Below are 14,290 nucleotides of genomic sequence, written 5' to 3'. Positions count from 1 at the left end.
CGTTTTGGTGAAGAAAGACGGCCCAATTCGCTTCTGCGTTGGTTACCGCCGCTTGAATAGCACAATGAAGAAGGATGTCTCCCGCTTTCCCGCATCGACGACACTCTCGACCGGCTCTGCAATGGAAGGTGCGGCTCATCGATGGATCTGAACAGCGGATATTTGCAAGTTGAGGTCGACGAAAGAGATCGCGAGAAGACCGCATTCATCACACCAGACGGCCTTTTTGAGTTCAAGGTGATGCCATTTGGCCTCTGCTCCGTACCAGCCACGTTTCAACGAGTAATGGACACAGTCCTGGCAGGCTTGAAGTGGCAAATTTGTTTGGTATATTTGGACGATGTTGTTGTCTTCTCGTCAAACTTTGAAGACCACCTAAAACGACTGCAGACAGTGCTGGAAGCCATCAAGTCATCGGGACTAACGCTAAAAGCAGCGAAGTGCCACTTCGCCTACGAAGAACTACGGTTCCTAGGTTACATCGTTAGTAAGCATGGTGTTCGCCCAGACCTGGAGAAAACAGCTGCAATCACACAATTCCCACCGCCTGTCGACAAGAAAGCAGGGCTCTGATTCCTTGGGTTGTGCGCTTATTGTCGACGATTTGTCACAAAAGTTTCGCGCATCGCCGAACCATAGACGCAGCTTACAAAGGCTGACATACCTTTTAAATGGGAAGCGCCTTTGACTAACTTAAGCGCCGCCTGCTGTGCCCTTCGATCTGTACTTGGCCACTTTGATGAAAACGCTAAGACCTAAATTCCCACCGACGCGAGCAGCTTAGGACTAGGAGCTGTTCTCGTCCAGAAGATTGCCGGACAGGAGAAAGTAATCGCCTATGCTAGCAGGTCCCTCACAAAAGCCAAAGTCAATTACTCGACGACCGAGAAGGAGCGCCTCGCGATCACCGGAGCCACTTCTAAGTTTCGTCTTTACCTATACGGCTTACCGTTCAAGGTGGTAAGCGACCATCACGCGCTCTGCTGGCTGGTTAATTTGAAAAATCTCTCCGGCCGCCTTGCCAGATGGAGCCTACGACTTCAAGAATTTGACTTGACTGTAGTCTGTAAGTCGGACCGGAAGCATTCCGACGCAGGCTACTTATCACGCGCTCCCATCGACGATCCCCCGAAGGACGATGACGACGACGCCTTTTTGGGACCGGTAAGCGCCAGCAGTTTCGCAGAACAGCGATCAGACCCTGAGCTGAAAGCGCTAGCCGATTACTTGGAAGGAAAGACCGCTTCCCCTCCTGGTGTGTTCAGGCGACATTTATCTTCATTCGCGTTAAACAATGGCCTTCTCTTGAAAAACTTCGCACCCAACAGGACTGAGCAACTTCTTGTAGTGCCTAAAAACCTCCGGCAAAACATTCTGCAGGCATTGCATGATGAGCCCACAGCAGGTCATCCCGGATTTGCACGCACGTTGCGTCGAATTCAGGAAAAGTACTACTGGCTGCAACTGCCTGCCGAAGTTTCCCACTACGTGAAGACATGTCGTGAGTGCCAATGACGCAAGACGCCATCTATCAGACCAGCAGGACTACTAAACCCGATTCCGCCCCCAGAATTGCCCTTTCGACACATTGGGATGGATCTCCTCGGCCCCCTTCCAGCTTCGTCTATGGGTAAGAAGTGGATCATCGTGGCCACTGACTACATTACCCGTTACACCGAAGCAAAAGCACTGCCCAATGGTACCGCGGCAGAAGTTGCCAAATTTTTTGCCGAACAAATTTTCTTGCTACACGGTGCCCCAGAAGTGCTCATCACGCACAGGGGAACGGCGTTTACGGCATAGTTGACGCAAGCCATCCTGGAATAGTCATGCAAGTCATCGACGAACAACTGCGTACCATACCTAGACCAATGGCCTTACAGAGCGCCTGAACAAAACGATCGCGGACATGATCGCCATGTACGTCGACGTTGAACACAAGACCTGGGACGCCGTCTTGCCGTACGCGAACTTTGCGTATAACACGGCAGTCCAGGAGTCGACCAGAGCGACCCCGTTCAAGCTTGTGTACGGCAGGGAGCCCAAGACGACGCTCGACGCAATGCTGCCGCACGTAACCAACGAGGACAACCTTGACGTCGCTGCCTACCTGCAGCGTGCAGAGGAAGCCCGACGATTCGCACGGCTGCGTATTAAAAGCCAACAGCGCACCGACAGCCGACGATACAACTTACGACGACGCCACGCAGAGTACAACCCAGGAGACCAAGTGTGGATATTGGACACCAATTTGCCGTCGCGGACTAAGTGAAAAGTTGTTGCGTCGATACGTTGGGCCGTACAACATTATTCGCAGCGTCGGACCACCGTACTATGTAGTCATTCCCGACGGAACATCAGCATCACAGCAGCGACACGCACGCCCAGAAATTGTACATGTTGTACGACTGAAGCCATAATACGCGCGTTAAGGAATCTGTGGTGTTTAAATTTTGTGGTGTTTATGTTTAAGTTGCTTTGTTTTTGGAACATCGAGGCGATGTTTTTTTAAAGGGGAAGTAATGCCGCGAAACTTTCAAAACTGTTTTTGTTGTTTTTTACCAGCCGCCGGAATGCAGCTTTATGACTCTGATTCAGGATCGCGTATCAGTTCTGTATTCTTTGTTAATGCTCGATAGTCGCGAGATGCACCTTTATCAGTTTCGTTGTAGCAGAAGAGGCACCGAGATCTGTCTCGAAGATTCCGGTCACTCGTGTGTCCTTCTATAATGTTCCAGCTTGTGCTTGTAGCATTGTTCTGAGCAGCCTTTAAATTTAGCGTTGACGAGTGTGACAGGCATTCTTTGTTCGAGGATCGACGAGCACGTTTGTTGCTATCGCCGCCGCCGAGTCGCTTAGTTCTTTTCCGGGTGCAAGTCAGCCCAATTAAGAGTTCATTTCAGTACCATCAAGCCTGTGTCTTCTTTTTGTGTCAACGGCCTTGTCAACACTACGTGAGAGTATGTACCCATCCTTCTGAGGTCTTGAGCAAAGACCGCTGTATGCATACAAAATAGGTAATAAATAAATAAAATAAATAAATATACAAGAAGTGCCGGGATCTGGTTTTGGCAAAAAGTTTCAAGAAGATGGCACCGATTACAGTTAAAAGGTAGGTGAAATCGGTTGGCGCCTAGCGGGCCGGGCAGTAGCTTTTTAGATGGCCCGTGAGGGCCCCAGGCAGAAAAGTTAGCAGTAGGCGCGTATAGATGAATGCGACTGTAGCGCATCTTGTTTCCTAACAGAGTAGTTGAAAAATAGTACGTGCTGCACACGCGCAACCTCTTGCCGAGACAGTACACCATCTATATTTTCATCGGGCGAAATGTGCTCTCCTTTTCTGTAAACGTATAACTAAATCTGTCCCCAGCATAAGATCCACGCTGCCTTTAAATGTTCATCGCCAAACAAATTTTCTCGAAAAATAGGAGGTGCCGCAGTAGTGCCAAAATGGCGACCGTATATGGTTCCGTAGGAAATTAACCTGGCCGCAGTAACATGTTTTCTTGATTGCACAATTTAATCACGTTATTCTATTTAAGGTGAGCGCCCTCTTTTCGATAAATGTTTTGTTTTAGTTGATGCAAAACAAAGGACCAGCAAACCCCGCCGACCATTGGCTTATATCTGCAAACGTCTCCCTCGTGAATGCGACCACACACGATCACCGCCCGCGTCAAGTGCGTTTTTAGCGGTGTCGAGATCACTAACGCTGGTGGTATTTGCACGTCGGTACAGCTAGAGAAATGAGAGCATGTCTCGAATTTATTATTACATTGTAACAGGTAATAAAAAACCACTGCACGAAGCTGAAAGCTGAAACGGTTCCCAACCGTTTCGCTTTCGACTGTAGTCTTTTTGAGTTTGAATTAAGGAAAACGACACCAAGTGCCCTTTACGTGCCGGCATCATTGCAGTTGAGCAACTATCGTCCCTGTATGCACGGTCTCACTTGTTTTCTGTGGACACCGCAACCGCGCCGCAAGGGAAGGGAGGAAGGTGGGAGTGAAAGTGGAAAGAGAGAAAGAGGAGCCGTAGTGGAGGGCTACGGAGTAATTTCGACCACCTGGGGATCTTTAACGTGCGCTGACATCGCACAGCACACGGTTGAGGAATAGAAATAGCTGTTCTGCGGAACAAATCGTGGCGCCCAGCTATGATGTTTAGAGTAATGTGCTCGTTTCTTGCTTTCATTCCTGACCTGCATTGCTTCGGCGTATGCACAGAGCACGGACCGCTTTAAACAATAATCGGCGCAAAATTTTGCTTCTCCTGCTCTACAAAGGACCGCTGTAGCGTTTCTGATTATTATTACTCAAATCTGTACATTGCGACCTGAAATCGGGGCCCTTTTTTGGGCGTTTGACAGCGTGAGTCACAGACGTGAGGCTATATCCCTTCTTTCGCTTGCCCATAATACAATTTTGAGACGGGAAACGAGTGATGAGATATTACCGCGAAACCTTCAAAACTGTAATTGTTGTTTTTTAACAGCCGCCAGCATAAAGGCTTATCACTCTGATTCCGGATCGCGTATCAGTTCCGTAATCTTTGTTAATGCTCGATGTCGCTAGTCACATCTTTTTCAGTTTCGTTGTAGCGCAAGATGCACCGAGATCTATCCCGAAGATTCCGGCAACTCGTGTGTCTTTCCACAATGTTCCAGCCCATCCTGGTAGCTGTTCGCGAGGTCATCCAGATTGTTCTGAGCAGCCTTTAAATTGAGCGTTGACGAGTGTGACAGGCATTCTTTGTTCGAGGATCGACGAGCACGTTTGTTGCTATCGCCGCCGCCCAGTCGCTTAGTTCTTTTGCGGGCGCAAGTCAGCCCAATAAGGAATTTATTCAGTGCAATCACCGACTCTTCATTTGTGCCATCGACCCTGGTCACCACCACGTGACAATATTTTCCAATGGGGTTCAGTGTTCAAACTTTCTCTTTGCCGCGAAATAACTTGACCTACCTCAAAGATTTATTTGTTTCTTGCCCGCGGGCTCCTACTACCTCAATGGCTCTCGTCTAACGCCGTTTCGATGGCTAGTGTATGAAGCACAAGATTTATAATAAACAGGCTTCACTGCGAAAGCGCAAAACGCCTAGAAAAAAAGGGGCTTACATTTTAATTGATCTTTGGTTACAACGAGGTACAGGTGTGCGAGCTTAATGGCGCGAGAACGGCCACGCTTCCCACAGGAAAATTATGAACCAGGCATTTGGACGCGCCGATAAAACCTAGTAAAGGAGCCACGAAATGTCTCCATGCGTAGCCGATCCTTCTTGACTATTTCACAGTGACACCGCAGCGTGACATTCGTTTCATGAAAATATCTAGCTGGTAAAGACGTGTGAAATGTTTTCTGTTTGATTTGCGCCCACGAATAAACTGCAAATTTTATGCTATTAATTTTTTTAGAAAGCATGTGAATACTAGTGCTTTCCGCTTTTTTCAACTGTAAAAACATTAACCGCACCTCAGTTTGCTTCTATAGACCATTTTAGTTTCGATGCCAGAGCGCAGCCATCTTAGATTGATGGTGGCTCCACGTATGAGCCAAACTGGGAAAGTCCCCTTGACGCCTTCTTGGGCTGTGCTGTGCGTGTTGATGCTGCGATGGGGCAGTGTAAAAGTGCTGTTTCGCGGTGCTCGTGAAAGCTATTCCGACAGCTTGGTGCTATTTTGTGTTTTTTTTGAGCGCGCCAGCAAACCGTATACCATCCGTTTTAATCATGACGGCAGCTGTCGGAAACAGCAGCGGCCAGGGCGACTGCGAAGGACTGCGCTCCGCTTCCACAGGCCGAACTCGTCAGAGATAACTGTGAGGATGTATCTGCTGTATCTTTCATGGTAAGTACATGTATTTTCAATTATGTTTTATAATCGCAATAGTAACTGTACACACAAACACACAGCGAATCGTACGGGCAGCTACCGAAAGTGGAATATACAGATACAACGAAAGATGCTTTCCAGTCGTCGCCGCATTGATTTAACGTAAAGTGCGACCCATTTCATGTCGTGTATTACCTCTCGACAGTGCATATTTATATTCGATGTTGCGCTGCTTTCATTTCGCATTAAAGGCACGGGCAGCGTTCACCGCGGGTACGCCGCTAACCACTGCTATCGTGTACCGAGCTTGGCGATTGCATGCGTGTCTGCGGTGCGCCGGCGACCGAGTGCGAAAAGCATATGATCGAGCCGTTCTGCTTCAGCAATGTATACTTTCAAGTTAAACCGTAGTTTAAGAACGTCACATAAAAGAAGTAGTGTCTCAAGTACCATCCGTCGGCGTTTGTATGCCCTTGGTTTACGTCCGGCGGCGCAGCAACATCGTATCCCCGTCGTAGCAGCATCATTTGCACGACGTATTGTTGAGCAAAACTTCGAAAAACGTGCGCTCTCAGCTGCACCATAAACGAAGACGACAAATTCACAGCACATACAGCAAGGCTTACGAAAGCGGCGCCGCCCGCAGGCTGGCGGACGACAGCACTTTCGCCGAGCGCTATTCCCTACTCGTCGCTAAGCCTAAATTGTTTCGCATCGGAGGCATGCATATCCGACTGGAGTGTACAGACCAACGGCGCTTTGTAATTGCTCAGCGCTAGAGTAAATGGTCTTTCGGGGAACTCCTACCGATCACATCGTATCAATAAAAGAAAGATGTAGATTTCGGTGACGCCTTAGCAGGGGAGACAGCGTGCAGATGATGAGCCGCACGCCGCACCAGCGGCAGCTGACTATGTTGAGAAACTTGTTTGTATTGCAGTTATCCACAGCACGGTATAGGTAGAGATCCACAAGAAAGTTTTTTTTTAATTTACTCTCGGCTTATTGTTTAAGTGAAGAACAAGTGAAGAGATCCACCGTATCGTTGGCGCGGCCATCTTGCGGGAGGCCGCGCACGCACGCACGCGCACACGACCTTCCCGGCGTGCATGTTTACTACAGCGGATGAAGTAAAATGGGAATCATATCCGTGAGTCCGTCATTGGTACTAAGTCTGTCTGGCTTACAAAAACGTTCATTGGCGAATTAAATCAGGGTGGATTGGAAAGCGGTGGAGCGCAAACATATCACAGCCGCACTCGGACTGTCGTTGCATGCTTTCCGCATACGCTCTCGGCAATCATCTTGCAATTTCTTTGATTGTGCAGTCCACGATCACGCATTGCTGTCCCGATGACATTATCACTAAAAGGGGCGCTAATAAAAGTAGTCTCTCAAACGAGAATATACCGAGGTGCAAGACCGTTCTGCTATGCATGAAGCGTGCGAATGCACAGCCCACTCGGTACTGGCGACAATGGGCCGGCGCAAGGACTCTCGTTAGAGAGTATTTTCCTCCTTTTCTGCTTGCTCTCGGTAAAACGGTCTATAATAGAATCTGGAACAACTGGAATTATCACATCGGCAATCATGGATGCACTGAAAGCGTGACCTAATTGCCGGCGGGACACAAGGGAGCTGCCGCTGTAAACAGTGCTCTCGAGGTCAAGGTATTCCATCGAATTAAATTATGCGTGAATTTTGGCGCCATTAGGTCGGCGCACTGACTACGTGGTCTTTCTTCTGCAGACGCGGTAGCAACTAGCTGCTTTATCAGTGTTGGATAACAGGGGGCACGACATCGCTTTCACCATGAGGCACTCACCGTTCGTGTTCTTCCAGGTTTTCCTGGTTCTTCAATACCCTTGGAATGCACCGACTGCGGATCCTTTGCAACTTTGGACGCTGCCCGACGTGACCAGACCCGACAGCTGGACGAAACCGCCGTGTCTGGACGATATTGCCAAGTTCGGCCGGCAACTACAGTCATGTACATCCGCCCACCCCGCTATCAGCGTTGGAAGCGCGGGATATAATCTGCAACCGGACAGCGCTTTCTTGGGGCACGACATCGCTTTCACCATGAGGCACTCACCGTTCGTGTTCTTCCAGGTTTTCCTGGTTCTTCAATACCCTTGGAATGCACCGACTGCGGATCCTTTGCAACTTTGGACGCTGCCCGACGTGACCAGACCCGACAGCTGGACGAAACCGCCGTGTCTGGACGATATTGCCAAGTTCGGCCGGCAACTACAGTCATGTACATCCGCCCACCCCGCTATCAGCGTTGGAAGCGCGGGATATAATCTGCAACCGGACAGCGCTTTCTTGGGGCACGACATCGCTTTCACCATGAGGCACTCACCGTTCGTGTTCTTCCAGGTTTTCCTGGTTCTTCAATACCCTTGGAATGCACCGACTGCGGATCCTTTGCAACTTTGGACGCTGCCCGACGTGACCAGACCCGACAGCTGGACGAAACCGCCGTGTCTGGACGATATTGCCAAGTTCGGCCGGCAACTACAGTCATGTACATCCGCCCACCCCGCTATCAGCGTTGGAAGCGCGGGATATAATCTGCAACCGGACAGCGCTTTCTTGGGGCACGACATCGCTTTCACCATGAGGCACTCACCGTTCGTGTTCTTCCAGGTTTTCCTGGTTCTTCAATACCCTTGGAATGCACCGACTGCGGATCCTTTGCAACTTTGGACGCTGCCCGACGTGACCAGACCCGACAGCTGGACGAAACCGCCGTTTCTGGACGATATTGCTAAGTTCGGCCGGCAACTACAGTCATGTACATCCGCCCACCCCGCTATCAGCGTTGGAAGCGCGGGATATAATCTGCAACCGGACAGCGCTTTCTTGGGGCACGACATCGCTTTCACCATGAGGCACTCACCGTTCGTGTTCTTCCAGGTTTTCCTGGTTCTTCAATACCCTTGGAATGCACCGACTGCGGATCCTTTGCAACTTTGGACGCTGCCCGACGTGACCAGACCCGACAGCTGGACGAAACCGCCGTTTCTGGACGATATTGCCAAGTTCGGCCGGCAACTACAGTCATGTACATCCGCCCACCCCGCTATCAGCGTTGGAAGCGCGGGATATAATCTGCAACCGGACAGCGCTTTCTTGGGGCACGACATCGCTTTCACCATGAGGCACTCACCGTTCGTGTTCTTCCAGGTCAGTTACAATGATGACTCTTTATCTGCTAAAACCTCGAATCGTTTTTTGCTCGTGGTGTCGTGCCCCAGACACTGGCTGAATGTTCTCACTGTTTGTGGGACTAGAATGGCACTCTGTATTACCGGCATTCTCTTAGCGCTTTCTGGAGACGTAGAGTCAAACCCCGGTCCGCCTGGCACCGATCAAGAAAGCGTTCTCGCAACTGTACTTGCGACAGTCCAGAGAATTGAATCTGGCCAGGATGATATCAGGAATGACCTACGAGCCCTAAAACAGTGGCAAGCATCAGTGGACGTTGAGCTAAAACAGCTTTCTGCCAGAATTCGTACAGTCGAGGTCGAAATGGCAGAAATGAAATCAAACATTTCAATGCCATCCACAGAACTGTCTACAATAGGTCCCTCAAATTTAACCGAGCAATTAAAGATAATTACCTCTCGATGTGACGACACAGAAAACAGACTTCGCCGCTCTAACCTGCTTTTCTTTGGTATACCTGACGACCAGTCCGAAACATGGTCCAGCTCAGAAACCAAGGTGTTGGAACTGTGTGCGGAACACCTTGGCTGCACACTTGAGCCAACACAAATTGAAAGGGCTCATCGGCTTGGTCGATACCAACCAGAGAAAAGTAGACCGATAATCGTCAAGTTCGCGCACTACAAGGACAAACAGCATATCATAGACAAAGGCTACAAGTTTAAAGACACGCAGTATGTTGTTCGCGAAGATTTTTCTTTCCCAACGCGCCTGGCTAGGAAAAAACTGTTAGATTTCGCAAAATCGGAGGGCGGGTCATTTAAACTTAGAGTTGATAAACTGCGCATCAACAATCATGTGTATATGTACGACGCTGCTTCCGACACCGTCAAACAATGCACCCAATAACAAAAACGAAGAGCGGTTGCACACAAGGCAGACTATCATCCAGAGCCTTCATACGGCGTCATCCCTTCGCTTTCCATATCATTTACTAACATACGTAGCATCCTCCCAAAGCGCACCGAACTCTACTCGTATCTAGAAGATAATAAGCCTGACATCATAACTTTAACAGAAACGTGGCTGCACTCGGATATAACTGACGACGAAGTCTTACCCGATTCACCCGATTTTGTTATTTACCGGAATGACAGAACTAATAAAAGGGGTGGTGGCGTGATGATCGCCATAAAAAATCACATTCCTTCCTTTCGTGTAAACATTTCGTCCCCTCTAGAAATTTTATGGGTTTGCATCACGTCCTCATCTCTTAAGTCCCTTCTTGGTATATGCTACCGACCACCAGATAGCTCAGAAACTTTCGTAGCAAATCTGTATGCTAACCTCTCAGATATTAGAAGCAACTTCCCAAAGGCCGACATTTATTTATTCGGTGATTTCAATTACCCGAATATCAACTGGAATACCTTAACTGCATCGGCACAGGACCCGGTTAATTTCGTTGAACTAACATTAGACTTTTCTTTAACTCAACTTGTTTCTAAACCTACGCGCGGCCTTAACATTTTGGACCTTGTTTTCACATCGGCTCCAGACAATGTTAGCCCAATCTACCTCACGGAAGGTTTCAGTGATCACAAACTGCTCCATTTCACTATAAAAATGCCATCCCGCCCACGCAACCAACCTCAGAAATACATCTTCGACTATAACAGAGCGAACTACGATGCCATTAACCTCGGCCTGCAAACCTTCTGCGATTCCTTTCTGCAATTCCTTCCTAATCAATCTGTTAACGAAAACTGGCGTCAGTTCAAAGATAAACTCACGCAGTTAATGGACACCTATATACCCCGCATATGTTTCCGTGCTAACTCATCTAAGCCGTGGTACCACAAGAATCTTCGTACGCTGATGAACAAAAAAAAACGACTTTTCAAAACAGCTCAACGGCTGAGAACACCCGAATCACGGGAAAAACATAAAAATGCCGATAAAGAATACTGCTTGGCCATACGGAAAGCTAAGCATAAGTTCATGGCTCACGATTTGCCATCCCTCCTTAAGAACAATCCAAAAAAATTTTGGAAAACATTATCACCTTCCGAAACTTCTTCAGATTTTACATTGATAAATGAGGCTGGAGATCCCATTGCTCCAGATGAACGCCCTCAGACCTTCAATAACTTTTTTGCCAATATGTTCACGAAGGAAGACTATTCCAATATTCCATCGGCACCTGAATATGACTATGATTACATGAGCCCAATAGACATTACTGTTGATGGTGTTGCGACATTGATTAACAATCTAAAAGTAAGTACTTCATGTGGTGTTGATGGGATTAATTCAAAAATTTTGAAACATACCGTGGCTCATTCCAGCGTCATACTCACTCATATATTTCGCCAATCCCTTTCAACAGGAGAGATACCATTTGAGTGGAAAATTGGAAAAGTTATTCCAATTTTCAAATCTGGTGACCGAACTAATGTTGCTAACTATCGCCCAATATCGCTGACATGTATATCTTGCAAACTTCTCGAGCACATCATTGCATCTAACACGGCACTACATTTAGAAGGCAACGGTTTCTTTTATTCACAACAACACGGGTTCAGAAAAGGGTTATCATGTGAGACACAACTACTCGAGTTTACTAATGAGCTGCTTCACGGTATGGACGAAAATCTTCAAATCGACTGCATATTCCTCGACTATGCTAAAGCCTTCGACCGCGTTCCACACTGTCGTTTAATCGCGAAACTCTCATCCTTGCACCTTGATTCATTAACAATTTCTTGGATAAGAAACTTTTTATCATTTCGTAAACAATTCACTTCTGTTGATAACAATTCGTCCACTTTAATTGATGTAACATCAGGCGTACCGCAAGGTAGTGTAATAGGCCCTTTACTGTTTCTGATTTTCATCAATGACTTACCGTTAAGAATCAGTTTGCTGACGATTGCGTCATTTATCGCAAAATCCGCTCTGCTAATGACCACATCGTCCTTCAAGAAGATCTACACCGCATTAATAACTGGTGCGCATCATGGCAAATGTCCCTTAACACTGATAAATGCCAATTAATGACATTTAGCTGTAAACAGACTATTCACCGTTTCACTTACTTGCTTAATCACAGTCCAGTCACCTTTGCGTCCTCATACAAGTACCTTGGCGTGCACTTTTTACCAAATCTCTCATGGAAGACCCACATAGAAAAAATTACTGCCAAAGCTAACCGTACATTGGGTTATTTAAAACGTAACCTCAGAGGTGCACCTTCTTCCACGCGGCAGTTGGCATATCAAACATTTGTTCGCCCACAACTGGAATACGCATCTTCCATTTGGTCACCCCACCAACATTACTTAATTCATTCCCTAGAGCGCGTACAAAATCGTGCCGCTCGTTTCATTTCTCGCAACTATTGCCGACATTCCAGTATAACTAACATTAAGGCGTCGTTATCCCTTCCATCCTTAGAATCTCGCAGAACAATAGCACTTATCTGTCTCTTCCATAAAATTGTTTATAGCCATCATTCCTTCACACTACCTCTCACAAAACCGGCCCGCACATCTCACCGATTGCATAATCACCTCAGTTTTAAACGCCTTTCGGGAAGAACCACTGCATTCAACTCATCAGCCCTGCCCCGTGCCATCATTTATTGGAATAGTCTTCCTGATAACATTGTTCACATTTCAGATTATGTTATTTTCAAAGAAAAAATAAGCAACATTTTGTTCTGAAGTGTGCTGTTACTGAAGTGTGTTCTATAGTGTGCTTTTCAAATTTTGTTATCTTTTCTTGTGTTTGCCATTGTATAATGTTAACGTTTTGAACATAACGATGTTAAAATAACCATCTCCTACATGCTTCTGTTTCGCACCCCAGTTATGTAACCCCCCCCCCCCCCTCACATAATACTCCAATCGGAGCCCGTGAGGTATTTGAATAAATAAATAAATAAATAAATAATCCCCAAGGTTTCCGAAAAGAGCAACCGAGGAAACCCTCGTCTTATCTGGCTTTCGTTTTCTTTTTTTTTATCCACACTTTTCTTTTTCTTCGTGCAGACGACGTTATCGCTTCCCTCCTCCTCGCCAAATACGCGAAACTGTGCCGCAGACCAAACAGTTGGACGCCGTGGCCGCGTCTCACCGCGCACTCAAGTACTGATCAGTGCTTTAGAATGGATGGGTTATTCAACTCTCGTCGATCGCCTGTGATGTCTCTGGGTGGCGGGGCCAGCTGCGACGACCCCTTGGCCACTGCTGCGGCTGTCGGTGAGTGCACCCCTGTTACACGGGCGTTTTCAACGGCAGTTCAGTTGAACGCCGTAACGGGAATGGAACGGTTTTGGCTGCGCTCACACTTTCCATGTTCGGTCTGTCGAGCAGGTTGAACAGCGTCGTCATTATTGCGTACACGGGCGCAGTGTGTTTCTGCGCAGTTCGGGGATCCTGCCACAAGCTGATAAGTAAATGCGTACGTGACGCTGTCCAGCAAAGCGCTCATCTGAAGCGGAGACACGTTGCCATCTTGTCTATTTCACGACGAAAACGGCGACGGAGATCGGCAAGCTCCGTTGGTGTCAATCGCCGTTGTACTTCTAACGGCACTCGCGCTGCCGTGTAACTCTGCCTAACGGCCGTTAAGACCACCTGACGTTTTCCTTAACGACCATTAAAGTGCCCGTGTAGCATGGGTGTTACAAGGACAGGTGCGTATAGGTACAGAGAGAATTACGGGAAATCCCAAAGAGCCGATCGTAATGTAAGCGTCGAGAATCTACAGCCGGCCTCTATCCCGTAATGAAGCAAGCGTCGTGCAGCGTTGCTCTCCTAGTACTTATTCGCGCGAAAACGCCTTTTTACCCCAGTCTTGTTATTTAACTGCTGCATGGAAGATTTGATTTGAGTCTTCGCTGCATACCTCAGGAAGCGTTGTTCGGTGCGGCTGCTGATCAACGCTACAAATACGCTTGCGTAAACCTTACCTTTGGATCGGACCGGAACAATATAGCTATCGGTACCTCTTAATGCACCTCCGGTATCCACGCGACCTGGTGTCTTTTAGGCGACGAAGCACTCGTCGATTTCTCTTTTCACGTTCCTCAAAAAAGCGAATGTTTGAAATGAGATGTAGGTATCGTCTAACATAAGACCGGCCATCTAACCTTGTGTTTGGCGCTTGATAGCCGCAGCGGCTTATGCGGAAAAAAAGCTCTGTATAACTAACTATTGTCTGGTGCATCATAGCCAAAGTTGCTTTGAACCATATAACTAACCAACCACGTGACCTGGAGT

At 47.7% G+C, this 14,290-nt stretch overlaps 1 protein-coding gene across 2 annotated transcripts in view; it reads left to right on the top strand.

Moving 5' to 3' along the window:
• Positions 1-7,657: 7,657 nt before the first annotated feature.
• Positions 7,658-14,290, top strand: part of LOC146182800 (uncharacterized) — a 106,578-nt gene continuing 99,945 nt past the window's right edge. Inside the window, exons 1-2 of one of the 2 annotated variants that reach the window (XM_084608925.1) lie at positions 7,658-9,023; positions 13,058-13,267. In XM_084608925.1, coding sequence (XP_084465051.1) covers positions 13,174-13,267 — 94 coding nt within the window. In that variant the 5' untranslated portion in view covers positions 7,658-9,023; positions 13,058-13,173. The remainder of the gene's footprint in view (positions 9,024-13,057; positions 13,268-14,290) is intronic. The other variant, XM_084608926.1, reaches the window with a different exon arrangement.

The sequence above is a fragment of the Amblyomma maculatum genome, chromosome 7 (assembly GCF_055883805.1).
Source record: "Amblyomma maculatum isolate TAMU_Amacu chromosome 7, ASM5588380v1, whole genome shotgun sequence".
Taxonomy (NCBI): domain Eukaryota; kingdom Metazoa; phylum Arthropoda; class Arachnida; order Ixodida; family Ixodidae; genus Amblyomma; species Amblyomma maculatum.
Note: the sequence above shows the minus strand (reverse complement) of the source record. Positions and strands in the feature narration are given on the sequence as shown.